The sequence below is a fragment of the Cetorhinus maximus genome, chromosome 32 (assembly GCF_964194155.1).
Source record: "Cetorhinus maximus chromosome 32, sCetMax3.hap1.1, whole genome shotgun sequence".
NCBI lineage: Eukaryota > Metazoa > Chordata > Chondrichthyes > Lamniformes > Cetorhinidae > Cetorhinus > Cetorhinus maximus.
In genome coordinates this window covers 6,161,193-6,184,856 of record NC_135910.1, presented here as the reverse complement: position 1 = coordinate 6,184,856, position 23,664 = coordinate 6,161,193, and the positions used below count along the sequence as shown (strand labels likewise).

At 43.6% G+C, this 23,664-nt stretch overlaps 1 protein-coding gene across 1 annotated transcript in view; it reads left to right on the top strand.

Annotated features, from left to right (window-relative positions):
* The window catches only part of LOC144671280 (ryanodine receptor 1-like), a 473,493-nt gene that overhangs the window by 446,521 nt on the left and 3,308 nt on the right, over positions 1–23,664 (top strand). Inside the window, exons 95-104 of the mRNA XM_078533089.1 lie at positions 2,667–2,797; positions 3,787–3,829; positions 4,586–4,716; positions 6,399–6,459; positions 6,859–7,005; positions 7,282–7,416; positions 14,359–14,515; positions 16,243–16,307; positions 18,887–18,987; positions 20,552–20,603. Of these exons, the coding sequence (XP_078389215.1) occupies positions 2,667–2,797; positions 3,787–3,829; positions 4,586–4,716; positions 6,399–6,459; positions 6,859–7,005; positions 7,282–7,416; positions 14,359–14,515; positions 16,243–16,307; positions 18,887–18,987; positions 20,552–20,603 (1,023 nt within the window). The remainder of the gene's footprint in view (positions 1–2,666; positions 2,798–3,786; positions 3,830–4,585; positions 4,717–6,398; positions 6,460–6,858; positions 7,006–7,281; positions 7,417–14,358; positions 14,516–16,242; positions 16,308–18,886; positions 18,988–20,551; positions 20,604–23,664) is intronic.

The window sequence follows — 23,664 nt, the reverse complement described above, 5'->3', positions numbered from 1 at the left end:
ATTCGTGTTCCATTATTATAAGTATTGTGTGTTAGCACAACTGATCCTCACAGATTGGGCAAAGGGGCACTGTGGAGGGTGGAGAGGGGTAGGCCCACCAAGACAAGAATGCAACAGAGAGCATCCCAAAGGACTTTGTACCCTTCACTTGTATGGGCACAGGGAAACATGAAAAACCTGGATGATAACTCCAGGTGGAGAGTTGACTCTGCCTGAATGGCCTCCTTCCCTGACCTGTGATTCAATCCCTGTCCATATAGTCTCACTATTTTAAACATCCATGCCCTATGAAACTACATTGGAGCTTTATTCCAGATTCATCCCTACAAATCTTTATACAAATAGGGGGTTGCAAGTAATTAGCGATAATCTCAAGGCTGATTGCTGCATCACATCTGTCTTCTCTATTTTACCTGCGCTGGTTAACTTTATGTAATGGCATAAGTCACTCATTGTATAATTTCCTCGAATTTCTGCACCATAATAATGCTGTACACCATATATGCACCATTATATGGCACAGGTTTCCAGTAAATTAAGGGCCACAGTTTATAGGTTTCTGATTTTATTAAACATCATGTCTTGAGTACTTTTAAATTAGAGTTGTATCATAGCGTTTGAAATAAAATGTAGTTGACAAGTTTTGAATTCCTGTAATCAGGCTAAAGTTAGGTAGATTAGCCGCTGCGTGTTTAGGATTTTAAAATTTTGTGTGACAAGTTGCTGCAAGTGCAAGCTGATAACGGGACAGCAAGAAAAATGCATTTCTGAAAGCTTTAACTTTCACCTCCCCTTTGTGACCTACCTTTGTGAGTTGCTGCAGTGCATCTTGTAGATGGTCCACACTGCTGCCACTGTGCGTCGGTGGTGGAGGGAGTGAATGTTTGTGGATGGGGTGCCAATCAAGTGGGCTGCTTAGTTCTGGATGGCGTTGAACCACTGTGATGGGCAAAGGAAATGGGTGACCGTTGGAGGGTGAAGGACGGGGGAGCGAAAGTAAAACCGAAATAGCACCATGCTGTCCAAATTGAAAGTGAAACTAAAGCCGTGGTGGGCGAGATCGGGTGCTGCTTGGGGGTGTGATCATTGGGTAGACAGAGATGCAGGTCAGTTCAGATGGACAGCTGTAAGCAATCCCCAGCAGGCAGTATTGAAAATGCTCAGGACATTGAGATGAGTGTGAAATGTGAAGGATCCGCGTGCGTGTGAGAGTGCCTTGCCACACACACACTTTTTCCTCCAGAATCACTCCTGGGCCAACTGCCACCTCTGCGGTGATGGGTCTTCCAGGCTGCTTATTTCCACCTCTTCACTGGAGGAGGAGTCTCTTGGTGGCAGATGAGGATATGAATGGAGCTGAGGGACTGGCTGGCTGAGGGTATTGGTCCCTTGGCAGATCTCCCTATGAACCAAAGCAGAAATAAGTAGTGCATAGCAGCACAGTCACAAGCAGGAGAGAGAGCACTCATATTTGCATTGAGGGAGGGATGATGTGGTGCAGAATCCTCAGGTGTGTGTTCGCCTCCAACCTCACCATCTCCACAGCACGATGGCACGCTCCTCAAAGTGAGTGAGGGGCCTAATGTGAGCGACTCCATCCCCGATCTGGGACCTCTCCCTGTTGTTGTGAGCAGGCTGCTCCTTCATGAAAACAGATGGAGAGAGTGTGAGCAGGACACAAGGCACTGCATGGAATGTTTGTGTGGTGAGCGGGGCCATCGACGGGAATGAGAATGTGAATTCCAGAGGATATGAGTCTGATGGAGATGTGAGGGTGTGTGTGAGAGTTAGTGGTGTTGTCCCTTGAGGTGCAAGGTTCCTGTGGATGTGTGATGGACTTGTGAGTATAAGTTGAGAGTGATGAGAAGAGTGAGTCAACCTGGTGGAACGGATGACCACCGCCTCCCAAGCCTGGTTGGTAATGCTGTTGTCCATCCTGCAGCCAGAGCAGCGGGTAGAGGACATCATGGCGGGCATCCACGGCACCCAAAAGACATTCCAGTGATGTGCCATTAAACCCGGAGGCTGCAGTCTTCTTGCCTTTCATGGATATGTTCTCTGCAGCAGTCATGGCCTGGAAGCACTGAGACATGTGCGCACGGCTGGACTTTAAATATGGTGCCCGGCGTGATGAAGCGGTGAGGTGATGACGGGTGGGCGAATGAGAGCCGGCCCACCATCAAAACGGCGTGTTTCCTGGGAATGCATAAATAACGTGGCGGGATTGGGGATGATACGGTGTGAAAACCCGCCATCGCAGCCTGCGGGTATAACATAGTTTTACCCGCCCGCTGCCACCCTAAGTGCAAATCTGGGACGATTCTGCCCTTAGACAGAAATGGACAAGATTTAACTTTCTGTGGTGAGCTTGAAAGTACAGTAACTTCATTTCAATGGTGAGGCAGAGAGCAGATGCCATTTTCGCAAAGCTAACGGCGGCATGGCATATGACAGGCAGGAACTTTTGGATTTCCAAATTTGACTTTGCATCTGCTCTCGCCTGAAGTTGCTGTGGCTTTTGTGTGTAAATTACAGTGAGTGCTATTAACTGACAGAAGTTATGGACCTTGTTGCTACTTGGTGACATAATCAGCCAAAGGTTAATTTGAAACTCAGCTTGAATCATTAAATTAAGATGTAATTCATTTCATTTTCTGAAACTCTAGGTTCCTTTGGTCATCTTTAAACGGGAGAAGGAACTTGCCAGGAAATTGGAATTTGATGGTTCATACATTACAGAGCAACCGGCAGATGATGATATTAAAGGGCAGTGGGATCGGCTGGTACTCAATACGCCGTAAGTGCTGAAACAGACACAACTTTTGCTGCATGTTAAAACTGTGCAAACAGCCAAAAACGCACTCACTTACAGTCAAACAGTGGAGTTCTTTTAAAGCTCAGCTATGTATTGCTTATTTATGAGTTGTATAAGGATGTACTTATATGGGCTAATATTCTGAATGGATGCTGTTACACGTATTCAGTAATCACCGATGCACCTTTCATTTCAATGCATGGAAAGTTGTGGCAGTCTGTATGTGCATGGCAGACGGACAAGTTTCCACACCAGTAGTGCAAGGCCAAAAAATTGGCCCTATACTGATCACTTTCCACTTCACAGTGATGAGCAAATAGCCAGTATAACTTCAGTCAGGTCACATAGTGTAGCCATGTGAGAACTAATGGGGAAACCCTTGTTACACCACTTGAACTTGACACCTCGTAGGTATAACTCTAGTACACTATGAAACCAGAGTGAAACAGTGTTCAGGATCCCTTAGGCCTCATGGACACTTTATAAACTTAAGCTATTTGTAATCATCCAATTTGTAGTTTCAGTACGTTTAAGATTTGCTGTCTGGGACACACGTGCAGTGTTGTCTGCTGGCTGTGGTCACAGATTGATAGCTATGATATAAGCACAGCTTAACCAGCAGCTCTGTGACACCTCGCTACTTGTTACATACAGTTTTTTTTTTAAATTCTGTTCACTTACGCAGGCAAGGTAAGCTATTGCTCATCATACGTTTGGCAGAGTCAGCTAGGGCCATACAGTCCTTTAGAAACATCCCTACTCTCAACCGTCAGAAATCTTCCACCTTCCACCCCCCCACCCCACCATGCGAACTTTATATATAATAGTGGTCTAAACTTCACCATCAATTCTTTATCACCCTCCTCGATAATGTTCTAATTTGCATCCCATGCACTTGCTATGTATCAGTGTTTTGATAGGATCAAGCCCGCTTTTACATTGACAAGATTTCCTTTTGTCATCCTCTGTAGGTCATTCCCACATAACTATTGGGACAAGTTCGTCAAAAGAAAGGTAAACGTAGTTTTGAAAACTAATCGCGAATATGTCTCAAAATTGACTTTTTTTATTTATTCTTTCGCTGGCAAGGCCAACATTCGTTGCCCATCCCTAATTGCCCTTGAACTGGTACTCAATACTCAATATGGCTTACTGAGCCATTTCAGAGGGCAGTTAAGAGTCAGCCACATCGCTGTGGGTCTGGAGTCACATGTAGGCCAGACCGGGTGAGGATGGCAGATTTCCTTCCCTAAAGGGACATTAGTGAACTAGATGGATTTTTATAACAATTGATGATAGTTTCATGGCTGAGACTGGCTTTCAATTCCAGATTTTATTAATTGAATTTAAATTCCACCTGCTGCCATAGTGGGATTTGAACCCGTGTCCCCAGAGCATTAACCTGGGGGCCTCTAGATTACTAATCCGGTGACATTGCCACTACATCACCATCTTACCCACCCACCGCCACCCTCTATCCCCATCCCCATCCCCTTTTCACAGATACTAGACTACTGTTTCTCATGACTGATTTCTACGGTATTGAACAGTTCTGATCAATTTCAATTTTGTCAATGAGAAGCATTAACTGAAATGATGTTGACATTCAGTATTCAGCTGTTTGGTATTCTGTGCATACCATGAATATAATTTGTAAAAAAAACTGTATCACAATGCAGTGGAAACGAATCTCATTATACAGATGAATTTTAGGAGCAAACTCTGAAACAACAACAACAGAAGTTTTAATAGTTTTTCCTGCATTTCTAGGTGTTGGATAAGTATGGTGATATCTATGGCAGGGAGCGTATCGCAGAGCTGCTGGGAATGGATATGAGTGCCTTGGATGTCACTGTACCTCAGGAGAAAAAACCAGCAACTGACAACTCTGTTCTCTCATGGTTAGTGCCTTTTTTAAAAATTCTTTCATGGGATGTGGATGTCGCTGGCATATGTTGCCCAACCCTAATTGCCCTTTGAGGGAAGTTAAGAGTCAACTACAGTCCTGCGGGTCTGGAGTCACATGTAGGCCAGATTTCATTCCCTAATGGGAACTCGTGAACCAGATGGGTTTTTAACAACAATCAGTGATGGTTTCATGATCATCATTACTGAGACTAGCTTTATATTCCAGATTTCATTAATTTAGAGAGCAAGCAGTTCTTGCAGACCCAGCAGCCCCACAAGTGTGGCGGCCATGACTGGGCCTACAGGAGGCCCAGCACAAGGAACAGTGCTGGAGGCTCTGGAAGAGAAGTGGCACAGCCTCGCCAGTGCCAATCAAGCAAGTGCCAATGAAGGGGGGTGGGCAGGGTGAAGAGAGAGGATTCAGTGTGGAGGCCTAAGGGGTGTCTTCCCCTGCACCCTTACCCCGTCCCCAGCCCGCAGACAAGCGCCCAGCACATACCTAACGGTCTGCTCACATTGTATGGGTCCACCCATTAATTAGCCACTTTAGGGCCTCAATTTGCCGAGGGGCGGGAAGGTCATCCTTCATCTTCCCTGCCACAGAATTAATTGGGGATAGTCGAAAAGATGATGGGTGCTCCACCCCATGCATTCTCACTCAATTAAGTGCTCTCCCACCGTTTCCGATGCTGTTCCTAGGGTGGGGACCTTGTATTCTGCTCATATGGTTGGATTCTGGCTACTATATTGTCAGGTCAACCTGTTAAGTACTGTACTGTCAGATGTTACAATGATGAAACTGTTACAACAAATTTTATGAAATAGTCCAGATGTCAGGCAAAGAAATTCCTTATGGGGAAGGTTTTCTACCCGTCGGGGGGGGGGGTTTGGGCGGGAGTGGGCGTGGGCGGGCACATAGCCGATCGCCGCCCGCAATCAGCTGCGCACTGCCATTTTACATGGGCGGGCCAATTAAGGCCCGCTCAGCATGTCACGCACCCAGAAGCGGTGAGCTCCCTGTGTGGGTGGCAGGAGTAGGCTGAGTCTTTCGCGCATGCACAGAGCTGCCTCAGGGAGATTACTTTGATTTTTAAAAATGTTAACAAAGGGGGGAAAAAAATGTAAAGACACGTCCCCGCATGAGACAGTGTCACATGAGCTGGGACATGTCTATGAATGTTATTAAAATTTTCTATTAATGTTTCAAAACTTTAATGAAACCTCATCCCGCCCGTGGATGAGGTTTCATGATAAATGCTGGGCTCTTTGCCTGCCCGCCAACCTTAAGGTTGGATGGGCAGCTCAGTTAAACTGGAATTTAAAGGCCTTCATAGGCCTTTGACAGTTTGGCGGGCGCGCCGCCAACTCCGGTGTGCACCCGCTGAACTGAATACCTGAATGACGCGAGGTGACATCAGGGAAGCACGCCTGACGTCACAGCGCGTCATTTTACACATTGGCGAGCGGGGCCCGTCCCCTCTCACCGATCCAAAGATCCCCATGTCTCTGTTTTGTGAGTGTACTGATTAATTTTGTGTATATTTGATGAAAATGACTCTCATTTCCAAGCACCTATGAAAGCTGTAAATGTTGAAGTAAAAATGAGGATACACGTGAAACATGAACCCAGTTACCAGTAAACTTGTGCAATTCCTTTCTTCTGCTTTGATTACAGGATCACATCCTTGGACATCAAGTACCAAATTTGGAAGTTTGGGGTTATCTTCACTGACAATGTAAGTAGATGCAAACACACTGCACGTTTTTCATTAGTGAAATGAAACAGAAAATATTTTGAACAAAGCTCGTTTTTATCCTTAATGGAATGGAAAGCAAAGCATTAATTCATTGTGGAGGATTAGGGATAAGAGTGTAAAGGTTTTACCGAGCAGAGCTTTTACTCCCCTCTGTCTGAGGTGTACGTACCAAGGTGGTGAACAGAATTAGTGAAGAAAAGGGAAAGAAAGTTGGCGACTGCATTTTATTCAAAGTTTTTCATTTTGGAGAAGAAACCTTTACCCTAGAGGAAAAGGGTCAATTTTATTTAAGTAGAACCAATGTGTGACAAATTCTTCAGTGTGATTTGATGTAATTGTTTTGCAATTTTAACTATTTTTGTTTTGTTTTTTCATCAGTCTTTCCTGTATCTGTGCTGGTACATGCTGATGTCTGCCCTCGGTCATTATAACAGTTTCTTCTTTGCTGCTCACCTTCTGGATATCGCTATGGGCGTCAAGACTCTTCGCACCATCCTATCCTCTGTAACTCACAATGGCAAACAGGTGGGGCTCATAACATCTTACTTTCTGTTAACTTCAGATTAAGACCGGGATTTTCCGGCCCCACCTACCATCGGGATCATCTGCTCCCGCCGAAAGTCAATGGACATTTAGCTGGGCGGCCGCATCCCCACGGAGCAGGTCCTGCCATGATGGGGCCGGAAAATCCCGGTCTAAAGATATGAGAAAGAGCAACTTTTGCTCTTTGAATTCCCCAATTAAAATGTTTGAATTCTCCCCAGCAAAGCTTTAAGCCTGTCTTTTTCTCATTGTCTGTAGCTGATGATGACTGTGGGCCTGCTGGCTGTTGTTGTGTACCTCTACACAGTAGTGGCTTTCAACTTCTTCCGCAAATTTTATAACAAGAGTGAGGATGAAGATGATCCAGATATGAAGTGTGATGATATGATGACGGTAAGTTTTCTAAAACAAGTAGGAGTGTTTTCTCATCAGCACAGTTTTAATAACATCTGATGGGAAAAGTGATCAAGACATCAGGGAGCGCCTGACAACTTGAAAAAGAGACGTTCACAAAAATGCCTGACCTTTTTAGAAATAAGAGCATCTCTATGGAAAGCAGAATGAGATTACTAAAATGCTACATCTGGTCAACATTACTATACGGATGGGAAAGTTGGAATATTAACAAGACAATGGAAGTTAAATTTAAAGGCAACAGAGATGTGGGACGGAATTTTATGGAGCCCACAAGAGCAGGAAACGTGGCGTGCAGGGTGACTTAATTAGCGGGATGCGAAATTTCGATTTCCCACCAGCGGGTTGTGACGCTGAGATAAAGTCAGTGGCGTGGGTTTGCAACGTGCCGAAAATTATGCCGGCCTGTGGCAGGTTTGTACTAGTAATATGTTTGCGTGTCATGAGTATTCATTAAACCAAACCAATTTTTAATAAAGTCCTACCCTCGGAATGAAGTCAGCGTTGCACGTGACTCTCGCGGTACCCGGTTCATGATCATTTAATGGTGGCGTGCGCCAGTTGGCTTTGTGCAGGTATGACCAAGGTAAGTAAGCAGGTTTCCATGTTGAACTCTGTGGCACAAGGCAGTGGATGCTGAGAGATTGGTGTTTGAGTGTAGGGAGGTGCAGTGGAAGGTAGGAAGGGTGGACAGAGGGGGCTCTTCAGGTGAGGGAGGTGTGGTGGAGGAAGGGCCTAGTGTCCTGGATGTGCTGGTCGTCTGAGGGGAGGGGATGAAAATGTGCAGGTCAAGGGGGGATTGAAAGGTGGATGACGAGCCTAAAGGAAGGGGTCAGTGCTGTCAGTGTTGGGATCCTGAGAGTCAAGTTGAGGGTTCTGCTTGTCAGAGGGAACAGCCACAGTTAAAGGGAGAAGTTGTACTCGGTATGAGGGCAGGTCCAGATTCGGGATTGGATTTGGAGGGTCTCATGGTGTGGGTCACAGGAGCGAACAAAAGCATGGAGGAGGATAGTGGGAGAGTTCAGGGTCATAGTGGGCATTGGGATGGCCATGGGTATAGGCACAAAGGAGAGAGAGATGGAGTGTGCAAGGAAATGGTAATAGGGTCCAGGATAATAGGGGGAGGTTCAAGGGTAACAGAGGGGAGAGGAAAGGTTATGTTGCATGGGTCAGGGGTGATGGGGATAAGTGTGAGGATGACAGTGGAGGGGGTAGAAGGTACAGATTTGGAATTACAGGTTTGGAATGTAACACGCACCAATTCCTGTGGTTTGCTGAAAACGCCCATTCAGTTGCAAGGATCGCAGATTAAGTGGGAGAAGGGTCATGTTGGTGGGTGGAATTCATGTTGCACACAACTGGCCGATTAAAAGAACTCCCTAATAATTAGTTAAATGGATGAGAACCCTGGGTCTCATTCACCCAATATTCCTGCAACCTCGGGAGCAGGACGAGTGAATGCGAAAGAGGAGAGCCTTTGCTGTCCAACAACAGAGGCCTCGAGGCCAACAGCAGGCAGCACCAGAGGGGGAGGCTGGTCCAGATGCAGACATCCTGGGAAGGCATGGGCGAAGACGGGCACTGGCGTGTCAACACATCCGGAGGACAAGAACAAACTACCTCCAGATGTCAGAGAAACAATGCCAGAGATGTCTGAGGACGTCCTGGGAAGTAATCAGAAAGATCTGCCGGATTGTCCAACAAGACATGCAGCCACGTGGATTTGGTGAGAACCCCATGCCAATGGGTCTCATGATTATAGCGGTGCTAAATTTCTACGCCAACAATGGCTTCCGGGGCGCAATGGGCAACATTTGTGGCATCTCACAGGCGCATAAAGCCAATGATTTTATTCTATTCACCACAGATGAAGACAGCCAGGCTGCAAGGTCAGCCACATTTTATGTCATCAGTGGGTTTCCCTGAGTGCAGGGTTATTGACTGCACTTGTGGCTATAAAAGCTCCCTGGCAACAGACAGCTGCATTTGTAAATTCTAAAGGGTTTCACTCCATGAACGTACAATTGGTGTGTGACCACAGTAGAAGAATAATGCAGATCTGTGCTCGTTTCCCAGGATGGTGGATGGATCCTCAGTGACAAGGGCTATCCCATGTGTACACAGCTGATGACACCAGTGAGGCATCCCTAGAGCAGGGCACAGCAATGCTACAATCAAGCTCATGTTCCACCAGAGCTATCATAGACACACCATTGGCTTCTTACAATGCGCTGCCACCGCCTTGCCCAGTCTGGAGGGGCTTTGTAATATACATCCCAGAGGTTTCACACTGGCTGGCTGTCAGGGCCCGATCGCAGGTGGCAGTCAGTTTCGCGGCCGCTCCCAGGCTCGCTGCGCCCGCCAGACGAGGCGAAAATCCTGCACCTGATAATGACAGGTAAAATTGAAGGTAGTAGAACAAGAGGGAGACAAAAGAGGAACTACACTCTCAGCTCAAGAAGCAGATTTGAGAACAACACCAAGATGTTGACTGCTATCAAGGATCATGAAAATTGGAGAGCCATGATCACCAACATGTAAAACATGACACCTGAAGGAGAAGCTGTTCCCTAAGTTTACTTCAAAATAATGTCAAATCACATATAATTTTCAGCATAGATGCAGACCATTTGACCCAACAGGTCCATGCTGGTGTTTATACTCTACATGAGCCTCCTTCCACCTTCATCTCAACATACCCTTCTATTCCTTTCTCCTTCATGTACTTATCTAGCTCCCGCTTAAATGCACCTGTGCTGTTCACCTCAACTGCTCCTTGTGGTATCGAGTTCTACATTCTTACAACTCTGAGTAAAGAAGTTTCTCCTGAATTCCTTATTGGATATATTCGTGACTATCTTATATTTATGGTCCCACTTTTGGGCTTGGAACAAATGAAAACATCTTTTCTAAGTCGACTCTACCAAACCTCTCCATAATTTTAAAGTCTTGAGAAGATCCTTTGTTGAATAGCATTTACAGTTAACACTGATCACATCAAATTGTCTTCCAGACTAATTTCCACTTTTCTTCAAATAGTTTTCTTCACATCCTTTGTTAGGAAATAGAGATGGTTTAAGTAAGTTATATTTGTATTTGTGGGTGTTAGGAATGAATTTTAGCTTTAATATTTAAGTTTAATTTGTATTTCTGTGCCAGTGTGTTAAGAAAAGGTCAAATTGAGCTTTAGTTTCACTTTAAAAGGTGCCTGCATTTCTAATGAGAGTTTTATGACTGTGGAGCTAAGTTAAACAAACAAGAGTAGAGAAACTGGGCTGTTGCCTAGCAACAGCAGTCCAGAGAGGCAGGGCCCTCTCACAGACACACACACAAGAAACTAGAAACAGCAGTTTGATTTGAAAGCTGTGCCAGGAGAGACTAGAGCAAAGGGGACAGATAGCCAGTCCCAAGCTAAAGAAAAGACCCCAAAAATCCAGGGGAGTGAAACAGGAGAAAGTCCCAAGCAGACCTCCTAGCCAAAGGTAGGACAGAAACCTGGAAAAGGACCTGTAAGTAAAGCTAAGAATGAGGGGCAGAAAGAAAGGCTCCAAGCTTCAGATTTAAAGAGACAAAAGCTGCAGAAAGCAGATTTAAAGCAAGAACAGCCTGCAAGAGACCAGAAGGCTCAAAGAGATGGTAGAACCTGTTATTCTTTGCTTTGGGCATGCGAAGCAGTGGTGAACTGTTGACAACTGAGTTGGCGAAAGTGCGTGGAAGAAAATTTAAATACATGTGGTGACCTAGGAGGGAGGAACATCGGAAGGAGAGTTCAAAACCCTGGAAGTGAACTCTTGTGGAAGGCGCCTGAGAGAAAGCATTGGTTTTAGAGAAGATTCCAAGCTGAGTTCTTGGAGAGTGGAGATTGGAAACCCTCGTGTGAAATTCGGAGTTCAGTGAGACTGGTTGGCTCACGGTGTGACATAAGTGTCTGGGGGAAGTTGAGGAGAGATCCATAGCATCTGGTTGAGGTGGCATCTGTCACTTGCTTTCAGAGGGTGGTGTGTCTGACCACAGGTCGCCAATTGCTTTACATGGACTGTACTTACTGTGAACATTAAAGTACAAGATAGCTTTTATAACTTGTGTTATCCTTACAAATCTGTATATATCTGTAAAGGTATAGTTGTAGGTGAAGGAGTATTGTAATATAGTTAATCTTTTCTTGTTTAAAAAATGTTTTATTCTTTTGCGAAAAGTTTATTAGCTGACTCCAGTGACTCTGTTCAGTAGCTACTCTCCACATGTCTAAACAAACAAATAAAAGGCAGAATTTTTCCCTCTTCGGGCAGGCGCGTGCCGGACCCAAACAGAAGTAAAATAAAGCTGTGGGCCTGGGTCAGGCAAGGGTCCGACATCATCATGCACTCTCGCAATATTTCACTCGGCGGGTGCACACAAGAGGCGGCAGCGCACCCACTAAAAATTAAGAGGCCCATTAAGGCCCTTAATCAATTAATTGAATTGAATTTTTCGCAGCCCGTCCAACCGTTCAGTTGGCGGGTGGGCGAATAGGCCAAGCGGCCTTTGCACTTTTTGCGGGATGAGACCAACATTTTATTCCATTTAATTGGAATTAAATTTCTCCAGCTGCGATGGTGGGATTTGAATTTCCATTAGTGCGAGCCCCTGGATTACTAGACCAGTAAATTACCACTGCTGTCCGTGTCCCCCCCCCCCCCCCCACCGCCCCAAATGTTGAGCTAGCTACTGAAAAGTGTGCAGGAGTAGTGACTGGTTTTGTATTGCCCATTTTGAGGAAGTGTTTTAGTGTTTCCCAATGAAGGCACAGCACAGCCAACATCCAGGAAATATTGTGGTCAAAACCACATTTTATCACAAGTGAAAACAGAGCATGTAGTAACCGCACAACATGTTCTATGTCGCACGTGGAACTAAAAAGACAGGCTTGTGTTTCTGAGCACCATTCCACAGGGCAGTTTGCTGTACAATGAATTAGTACAGCAGTCTGCTAGTGCATATTTTTTCAATCAAGTATGCTTGATCAAGGGCATAAATGGGATGGACTCTATTACAAATGGAGGCAAAAATGCCACAATGCTAAAGAATATGGCCATGCACCACCAACCCTTTTGCCTTTTAATCTCTCCGACCCTTCACCCTGTCACAGACCTTCCCTTTTGTCCTTTTTCCCTCTCCCCCTTTCACTTGCTTAAAACCTATTACATTTCTAACTTGTTCCAGTCATCGACCTGAAACGTTAACTCTGTTTCTCTCTCCACAGATGCTGCCAGACCTGCTGGGAGTTTCCAGCATTTTCTGTTTTATTTCAGATTTCCAGCATCTGCAGTATTCTGTTTTTCTGATTAAAGCTTAGTTGATTTAAAGGACTGTTATGATCCCAGTTATGAGAATACTGGACAAGCCAGATACTTGTTAGGATCTGGCTTGATATACCATAATCATTTTAAAAATATAATGCATGGAAGAATCAAGGGTAAGGAAATAAGCGCCAGGATTAAATTGAAACCCCAAAGGAATCTTTACTAAAGAAACTTGAACAAAACAAATGCAAGCAATAATGACTAAATAGGTACAATGAGCAAATAAGAGGATGATTCTAAACAATACTATACTTAACCCAGGTTAATCTTTTTACTTTGGCTTTCCCTCGCATAGGCTTTTAAACATACTCATACACTGGATTAAATTCCTTTTTTTCCCTTTGGGTCTGCCTGTACAGGTCACAGCTCAGATCTATGCTATACCTTACCAATATGACTCCCCGGTCCAAGTATAGGTGTCGCTGGTGGCCACAAACCACAACCCACCAGTCACACGCAGACATCTATTCCATAGCTGGACGTCTCCTCTCTTTACAGAGCTACTTGGTCCTACCCAGTTCTCTGGTTGAACACAACAGACTGAATGTCTGCAGCCTCCAGGGAGTTTCTCTTACGCTTACTTATTTTCTTCGAAACAAAACCTACCTTTTCTTTTTAAAGCATAGCTCCACCCTCAGCAATTTTCTCCACAGCAACCTCAAGGCTTTCTTGCTTCTAAAAGCCTCTCAGCTGGGTCAAAATTTCAAGCATTGTTTGTAAATACACACACAGGCATACTAAACTAAACTGAAAGTATGCAACTCCCAATTCACCTGAAACCAACCTCTACTGCAGCGTAACTAAAGCAGGTGCTGGTGCAGTGGGTGCAGCAGTCAAACCTGTAGGATGCTTATTGTCAAAGTTGGCACCAGTAGGCTTGTTTCATACGTATTGTGTACCAACTGTATAGCATTTATGTAGGGTCAAGGTGCCATTTGTTTGCATACAACCTGATGAGCTAGACAAATAAGTCCTGGGTGATCAGCCGCTACCTGCAAAAGCCAGGCCAAGTGATTTTGCAACTTAGGACACACAAGTAAATTATTTAGTGTGATATACATGTAGACCGAAATCCAACAATCATAGAACAGTGGAATTCAATCAAACCATTTCATAATACAAGCAGTATCTAGGAGTGTATCTTGGTTAGATTTTTCTTGTTAAATAATGTCCACATAAAGGATTTATCATTTTCTTTTTAGTTTCAATAAGGGACTATTTTATTTTCTGGTGATTTGCTTGGCAGATTGTGAGTTTTTCTTCCTACTGAAAACCCGTGGAAGCAAAACTACTTGAGTATGTATTTTTTTTGTGACTTCTCGTGTTGTGTCGCTATTATTCAACAGGAGTGTGAATTGGGAGGTATTATAACAGGTAATGACAGAATTGTCAGGTATGATTCAGTGATGACACTTCAATGAACGTGATACAAACTTGTCATTCCTATACATCTGTGCACAAAATGAGATGATTTGAAATTTCACTCGTCAAACTTGCACCTCAGTGAAACTGGTTGTGTGTATAAGCTGGAGGATTTTGTTTCTGTTCTAACCGCCATCTGTCTCTCTACTATATATAGTGTTACCTTTTCCACATGTATGTGGGTGTGCGAGCTGGTGGTGGTATTGGTGACGAGATTGAAGACCCAGCTGGAGATGAATATGAGCTGTACCGTGTTGTCTTTGACATTACCTTCTTCTTCTTTGTCATTGTTATCCTCCTGGCTATCATCCAAGGTATGACCCCAAGGCTTACTGCTGGACAAATCATTGGGAAAATGTAGTCTCAAATTAAATGAACAGTGATTCTGAAGTTATCCAACAAATCTAGGAGTGGGATGTCCAACAATGGTATCAACGTTTGCATCCTAGTTTCGATCAATTCTTCATCACTCCTGTATTCTTTTGTGCTCACTAGATCAGTGGATCAAGTGCTAGTCACTCCTTGTGCAATTGGAAAAAACAGTACAGACCAGCACTCTTATTTCCCAGTTTTTACTATCTCTTCATTCTGGGAAAGAAGAATTTCTCAATATCAGTCCTAATATTTCCTGTTACTAGTTTGAAGCTGTATCCCCTTGTCCTATGCTCAGAGTTTTCTTTAAATTAACATTCTGGATTTACCTTTTCTACAATTTTAACTACTTTGTAGACCTCTGACTATTTGCAAAAGGCTGGATGCTGCATCCATTTATCTAGTAACATCACGTCATCAAAGCTTCACATAATATTTGAATGTGCCAGTGCTGCTATGTAGGTAAATAAACCATTCTGTGCCAACAATGTCTTACCAGCAAAAATGAGATGATTAAAAGGTTAATCTACTCTTTTGATGTTTTGGGTAGAAGAGAAAATGTTTTCCTGGACATTGAAGAACTCATGAGCCAGGATTTCCCGAGCGGGGGGTGGGGCGAGGCCTGCTCGCCGACGCGTAAAATGACGTTGGGCTGAACTCCCGACATCACCCCGCCTCATCTCAATTTTCAGGTCGGCGGTGGCTCAGCAGAATCAGCGGTGCGCCCGCTGACGTGTCAACAGCCAATTGAGGCCATTGACAAAGTAGTTAAAGTAACTTAAGGTTGGTGGGCAGGCTGGGAGCCCTGGGGGACTTCAGTAAAAGCATGAAACCTCATCCACGGGCGGGATGAAGTTTCATGTAGATTTTTAAATTTTTAATAAAATTGCCAATGAAAGTGATGGACATGTCCCAACTCATGTGACAGTGTCACATGAGGGCACATGTCAGAGAAATTTATTTCTTCTGTTTTTAAAATTTTTTCAGACAGGAGCTGATCTCCCTGAGGCAGCACTTAGCCTCAGGGAGATGAGTGTGCTCTTTCGCGCGCATGCCTTAATTGGCCCGCCCACATAAAATGGCGGCATGCCCCCAATAGGGGCCGCCGATTGGAGGCACACCTCCATGTGCCTGCTCCTAAACTTCTCCCCCAACGGGGGGAAAATTCTGCCCATGCTGTTCTTCAAATAATGCTAAAGAATTATTAACAAATAGTCGCATAGCAGTACAGAGGATTGATGAAAAAGAAGACATGCTGTCAAAGCTTTTCATCTTGCACTCATCAGGACAAACACAAGAATGCCAAATTTCAAGGGGAGTAACAATTTACATTGCATGAGGAAAGGGTGCTGATTGGTTGATAAGTCAACTCTAATTGGCTGAGGCACAACTGAGATTGGGAGTGCAGCACCTTGGCGGGAGGGAAGGGTATGAACACCAGTTTGCTTCTTACCTTAATATATACAATAGTACTTATGTTGCAGGACTATAGTATTTTAGAAAAAAATCATAATTCCATTGTGCAGATTGTAAATGATGAGCTGTTTTGCTTTTGTTTTTCTCTTGATTGTTTCCAAAAAAGAAAAATAGGTTTTTGTTTATCTGTGAATGCTAAAAAGAACTTTGTATGTGTGAAAGAATAACAGTATGAAATTGTTCTCTCCTTCAGGTTTGATTATTGATGCCTTTGGTGAATTGAGAGATCAGCAGGAGCAAGTGAAAGAGGACATGGAGGTAGGAATAGGATAAAGTAGTTACTATCTAGATATCCGTGTAATAAAGAAACCATAATTTTTTCTAAGAAATAGGAGCAGGCAGAGATTAGTTAGATTAAATAGATATGAGAAGCAGAACGGTGGCCCAATAGCAAAGTTGCGCAATGAGGTTTTATGAAAGGGGCTGCCCACCATTATTTTTCCTTTGCAAAGTAGTTAGGAGGGTGTGTCAGGAGAGGAGATGTTTTTTCTTCAGAAAAAAAAGTGTTTCTATTAAAGAACAGAGGAAAATTTCAAATGGTGGTTTGTAGTACAGAACTTGAATAGTGTTGAAAAGAGAGACATGTCGCCAGAGCTTTTTGTCCTGCCCTTTTTGTCTTTGTCCTGAAGAGTGCAAGACGAAAAGCTTCAACAACATGTCTCTCTCTTCTGCAATAATGACAAGTGTGTAAAACCAGCGCTGGCAATGGAACGGAAAATAGTGTTTATCCTTTTGTGGCGCCCAAACTGCAGCTCTAGGTTTACACCCTAACGGTAAATTGAAAATTATTCCCCAGGATTGACAAAAGCCTGGGTGGGAGAGGACATCAGCCACAGAATGATGAATGGTAGTCGGGAGAAGCAAAGAAAATCAAGAAGTAAAATTATTTTATTGAGTTAAAATTTCTTCAAAAAAAAAATCTGACTATAAGAAGTCAGAATAAAAACGCACGGGTAGAATTTTGCCCTTGTCGGGTGGGCTCGGCGGGGGTGAGCGGGAGCGGTTGGGAAGCCGACTTCCGCCCATGACCGGGGCCAGACTGCGATTTCATGCTGGCGGGCCAATTCAGGCCCACCCAGCGCGAAACGCGAGCAGCAGCAGCGTTCAGCGCTGCCTGTGTGGGGGTTTGGTGGAGGCCAAGCGCAAACTTGGTGCATGCGCGCAAGCGCACACTTGAAAATCTCCATGAGGCACAGGGCTGCATCAGGAAGATGAACCGTTTTCAAAATAAAAAAATAAAGATCTTAAAAATGTTTTAAAATGTATCCCCTCGTGACTCTGTTGCATGAGTAGGGACAGGTTATTAAATAAATTTTAAAATTGTTATTTTATTTTTATTTGATGTTGGAAACCTCATCCTGCCTGTGGATGAGGTTTCCAAAAAAAATGTAAAGGCCATGTGGCCTTTTTGCCTGCCCACCAACCGTAAAGTTGGAAGGGCAGCGAAAAATTTCTTCTAATTACCTCTTTAATGGCCTTAATAGGCCTTTTAATTGGCGGTGGGTGCGCTGCTGACTCCAGCGCTGCCCACCAACCAAAATATTGCGTGAATGCGCGAAGACGTTGGGACACTCACGTCATCGCCTGTCTTTTTAGGCTCGGTTGGGTCGGGCGGGCAGACGCCCACCGAGCTAAAAATTCAGCCCCAAGTGTTTTATCTCTGACTCATATTGAACAACTGCATCAGGGAGTTAGCACAGCCAAGCTTGTTATGTCTGGCAGGAGGATCTCCACAATCTAAATCAGGAAGTTGTGAGGTGCTATAAACCTTAAAAGATCTGCAGTGGCATAAAGTGAACAAAAACAGCCTCCAGAAAATCCAAGTTTTCTGCACCAAAGAACTACAAAATTTACCCACCTGAGGATCTGAAGGCACAGTCCCACACTGCTAGCCAGCTTAATGGACAGGCATCCACCCAATGTAACTTGCTGGAAATAGCACAAAATGTGTTGTGATGTCACTTGCCAGTTGTTTAAGTGGGTTTCAAATGTTCCTACCTTTGCCAGGCAGGTACATACTATCCTCACCCAGATGAAGCCTCAGGGTGTGATGCAGCTTTACTCATGGGGGTGGAGTCCCGACCTTACATGCTTCTCTTAATTCCTGTCAAGCAAGTGTTGACAGGATTCAAGCTGGTTAGTGAAGCAGAACCAAGACACACAGCTTTACTTTGTAAAGAGAGTTTATTGACTTTGTTTCGTCTCAGCTCTTCTCCCACAAAACCCAGTGTCCCAGCTATCCCCTATTTATACATACTCAAAGTACTTAATTAAACAATACCCATCACCTGTGCATCCCAACAATATAATTAGCGTACTATTAACAGAAAGGACAGGAAAATCTTCTCTATGCTGAATGATTTGGTGTTCTTCAAAATATATAACCTCTTTCTATGTTCAAAAAAAGCTCTTTCTTTTGCTTAATTTCCATAATTGGCCCTTGCTATTTCTGACTTTCTTTACTGTGGGCATTGCTGCAGTATAAGGAGTAATTCTGCTAGTGTAAAGCCATGCTAGTTGAAAGCCTACGTTGGGGAATTGGAGCTCTGGTATTAAGCTTATAAGGTATATCCCTGGTTTTCCTGTTGCTGGTGGAACTTCACATCAACAGGAGAGCCTTGCAAAATGATCCCTGTATTGTATGAGTCTGTGTGTATTCCTTCATCTGTTTGCTTTTCAACCTCACACTAACCCTAAACCCTTAAAAAGAATTCTATTAACTTTGATGATCCATTTCTTTTCGTACATGGTGTGGGATTGTTGTGTGATAATGATTTATATCTAGTGCTGTACTGTTGCTTTGATAACCACTTCTTTGTCTCTGGTTGCCTTCACAGACCAAATGCTTCATTTGTGGAATTGGCAGTGACTACTTCGACACAACGCCGCACGGGTTTGAAACACACACTTTGGAGGAACACAACTTAGCAAATTACATGTAAGAAGTCAGCTTAGCAAATACCTCTAGTCTGCCTGAGCCGCAATGTTAAACATTGTTTTAATGCAACATCATAATAGGGACATATGTTGTTTCTATATAATTTTTTGTAATTTAACAGAAAAAGACTATTTTGTTCAACCAGTCCGTGTTGTTTATTCTGCACTGAAACATTTGTCCTAATACAATGTGCCTACCCCATTCCTTACTCCTTTTTTTATTCTGCTTTCCTTCAACTACCTATTTTTAAAAGTTGATATGATCTCTACATCAATCATGAGCTCTGGCAGTGCTTTACAAATCCTCACAAACCTCCATGTTTAAAAAAAAATTCTCCTGCTTTCTGTTCAAAATCTCTTGTGTTTATTCTTGCTTCTGTCCCCTTCCCTAGACCCCTCAAGCACTGGAAACAGTGTAAAAGCTTTTCTGCTGTATTTAGAGGTGGTAAAAAAAAAATGAACGGACACGGTTTTAAATACCAGTATAAAAACGGTTAAGTGCTTTGTCTGACAGGGTAATTCTGCAGTTCCATGCTGTCAGTGAGGAGGAGCACAGATCATAAAATCAGCGCTACAGTGTTTTAGCACTGTGTCTAATCGATCCCTGCAAGTTTGGCTTCCCATTAGGATTGTGGAATAACCCCAGCATTCTTTTGTCCATTATTTTAGATGAGACTGTCCCATTTAAAATGAAGATAATAACTCCTGTTTTTCAAAAATCCAAAGAGAAATGTCATGTGGACTCTCATATTGCCAAGAAGAATTTCTAGACTATAGTAATCTAAAATAATTTTCAGCAATGCATTGCTTCATATTTGAGACAGCCTCCATGTGGTGGTTCAGCATATTGCGTTTCTAAACCTTAGATATGGTTCCACATAAAGGCTTAATTAAGATTGGGAAGTTAACAGGCAGACATGCCTAGCAGAGGTGGGATACTCCCCATGTGAAGGGAAGATCAGACAGTGAGTCAGTATGCATCATTGTCACTCAGTGTCTGCACACTGGTAGATGCCGGTTAGCATGTTACCAGCTTATCCTCTCAGGCAAGGCATGCATCGGGGAAAAGTAGGTCCAACTGGAGGGTGAGAGCAGGTTGGAATACCTGTAATATTTAAAATCCCCTACAATGAGGGGAATGGTTAACAATAGGTTAGATTATTGGAAGCAGGTGTCCGCCCCTACTTGGGAAACCACAGGCAACAGGAACTACTTCCAGTCAGCACAATGAGCAGCAAAACTCAATATAAGGTGTTTGAGTCCAATAGCACAATTCTGCTGCCCACAGCACAGACACACTTTGTACCGCAGCACAAACGTGCTCCATATCCCCCACCCCATTGTGCCTTCAATAGCAGGTGTAGAGCTTCATCAGCATCATAGTAGATACTGGGGCCTAGATATGTGAATGTGCACTCTAGGTAATGACCTCCAGGAAACAGCTTCCGATAGCTGTTGTTCCAAGTTGCACAGATTTCTCCTCAGCTGTACGGCTAGGTATGTGCTATGGATGCAACATGATTCATCATCTTATTACTTTTTGCTTTGTAATCTCTCTGTTTCAGGTTCTTCCTGATGTATCTGATTAACAAAGATGAAACGGAGCACACGGGTCAGGTATGTTGTTTATCCTCACCTTGGCAACATGAAGTGTTTACACCAGTACCACTTTGGCCTCATTAATGAAAGCGTTTTGAAAATGTTTCATTAGCTCAGTAGGTACCCTGGCTAATATCCAAGTATTTGCTCATGGTACAGCCATCATCATAAAAAATATTGAAACTTGAGCATGCAGTCAAAATTACGAAAAACGTTTGGAATTACATAAATTTACAATGTAAACCTTTTTTAAGTCAGTCACATTGTTGGTAGACTGAATTGATGACAAGAAAATAGCCTCAATGAGGAAATAGAATCCATTGGCTGGTTCACTATTATAAATCAAGAGGGTACTTCCATCACCGTACTTGAGGAAGGATGTGAACGCATTGGAGAGGGTACAGAGGAGATTAACAGAATGATTCCTGGGATGAAGAACTGTAGCTATGAGGATAGATTGGAGAGGTTGGGACTGTTTTCCTTGGAGCTGAGAGGAGACTTGATAGAATATTCAAGATCCTGAGGGGTATGGATAGCGTAAATAGTGAAAAACTGTTCCCACTCAAGAACTAGAGGGCACAGATTCAAAATAATTGGCAAAAGGAGTAAATGTGATGTGAGGAAAGTTTTTTTTCACCCAGAGGGTGGTCGGAGTCTGGAACAAACTTCCTGAGAGGGTGGTGGAGGCAGATTCGATCAAGGTATTCAAAAAGGGAATCGGATTGCTACCTGAAAAGAGAGAATGTGCAAGGTTGTGGGGATAAAAGGCAGGGGAGTGGGGCTAGGTGGAATGCTCTTTCAGAGAGCCAATGCAGACTTGATGGGCCAAATGGCCTCCTCCTGCACTGTAAAGATTCTGTGATACTGACATTGTGAATCCTCCACCATTTCAACTCTTGGGACTTCAGAAGCCTGTTCATTGATTTACTGAATTTGAAGATAACATACTTGCATCTTGTTTAAAAAAAGCTTAAAACATCATCAGGAGTGAAGCAGAAGTGGTTTACTTTGATTTTAGGTCTAATCGTTTTATTGCAGTTCATTTAAGTAAATATTAAACTAAACAGAAAATGCTGGAAAAAACTCAGCAGGTCTGACAGCATCTGTGGAGAGAGAAACAGAGTTAACGTTTCGAGTCCGTATGACTCTTCAGGGTCATGCTGAGTTTTTCCAGCTTTTTCTGTTTTTGTTTCAGATTTCCAGCATCCGCAGTATTTTGCTTTTATCTAAGTAAATATTAAGATTGGCCTGTTACTTTCCAAAGACACTGCTTCCTTTCTCATTGGTGGGTGATTACATTGATGATCTAATCACTCGAGTTTCAACTATGGGTTATGAAATGGCTCCATGGTTTACATGGGCAATAAACGGATAGCCCTGAATGATTTTCAGACAGTACCTTGTTGGAGGGCTGAGATGAAGATATCCTCTGTTATATATGTTCGTGGAGATTTTTTTAATTCTTTCATGGGTTATGAGTGTTATTGACAAGCCCAGCATTTGTTGCCCATCCCTAATTGCCCTTAAACTAAATGGCTTGCTGGGCCATTTCAGAGAGCAGTTAAGAGTCAGCCATATTGTGGGTCTGGGGCCACATGTAGGCCAGACCGAGTAAGGATGGCAGATTTCCCAGATGGGTTTTTACAACAGTTGTCGATGGTTTCATATCACTGAGACTAGCTTTCAATTCCATATTTTATTAATTGAATTTAAATTCAAAAATTAATTTAATTTAAAGTCAAATCCCACTATGTCCCCAGAGCATTAGTCTAGGCCTCTGGATTGCTAGTCTAATAACATTTCCACTGCACACAACCTCCCCATGAAATTTTGTTCCGTGTTGTCTCTTGTTATGCTCTGCTCTGTCGGTGATAAATGTTGATGCCAACAGAAGAATTCCCAGTTGTGAGAAGGTAACCGTTACTTTATTGCCTGACAACCTGTTTACATTGAAAAGAACAAACATTTTGTTTTTTGCTCTGAGTAGTTCCTTTAGGGTGGTTGAATATCTTTATTTAAACAATAATGAGTTACGTGCAAATATTTAAATTCTAAGACGAGAGTTTCCCTTTAAGAGAAGTGAAAAATAAGAGGCAGAATTTTGCCCTTGGCGGGTGGGCTCGACAGGGACGGGCGGGGGCAGTCGGGAAGTCAGGGATGAAGAGATATTTTAAAAATTTATAAATAAAAATGTAATAAAACACATCCCCTTGTGACTTGTCACATGAGCAGGGACATGTTATTAATGAAAAATTAAAGTTTTTATTTTATTTTTATTTGCTTTTGGAAACCTCATCCCACCCATGGATGCAAAGGCCGTTTCGCCTGCCTGCCTAGCCATTAGAGCAGCCAAAAAATTTACGTTAATTGATAACTCAATGGCCTTAACAGGCCTTTTAGTTGTCAGTGGGCACGCTGCTGACCCCGGCGCGCGCCTGCCGACCACACTATCGCACGACTGCACATTGACGTTGGCACACTCGGCTGACGTCAACACGCGTCATTTCACACTTGAGCGGGTCGGGTGCGTGCCTGCCCACCGAACGAAAATTTCTGCCTAATGTCTATTGCTGATAATTCAAAGTCACGTTTTGCTCTACGGTGTTTGAAGTTACATGGACTCTATGGAATAGAAACAGGCCATTCAGCTCAACAAATCCACACTAGCATTCACACCACTCAAGCCTGTTCCCATCCTTCCTTAACTAACTCTATCAGCATTATCCTCTGACCATTCTACCCTATATGCTTGTCTCGATCCCCTTACATACATCCATATTATTTGTCTTAGCCTGATTAACAGGCATGGCTTCCAGTAAGGCAGAGAGCACATCAATGCAGATCACAGGAGTAGTTGCAGGCATGGAGCCTGTAACCGCTAGTGAGAGTGTTGGGGCAGGACGAGGTGGGTGCAGTGATGGTGTTGTTCAATCGCCAAGCCCTGGGCCCTGGAGTGGGGTCCAGTCGCAGGGAAGGAGGTAAGCTTGAAGGGCCAGGGGAGTTGGGTGGGAGCCAGAGAGCACTCTTGGCCCACAAGCAGTGCTGCAAAGACATTTACCTTTTCACCAAAGGTGTCCTC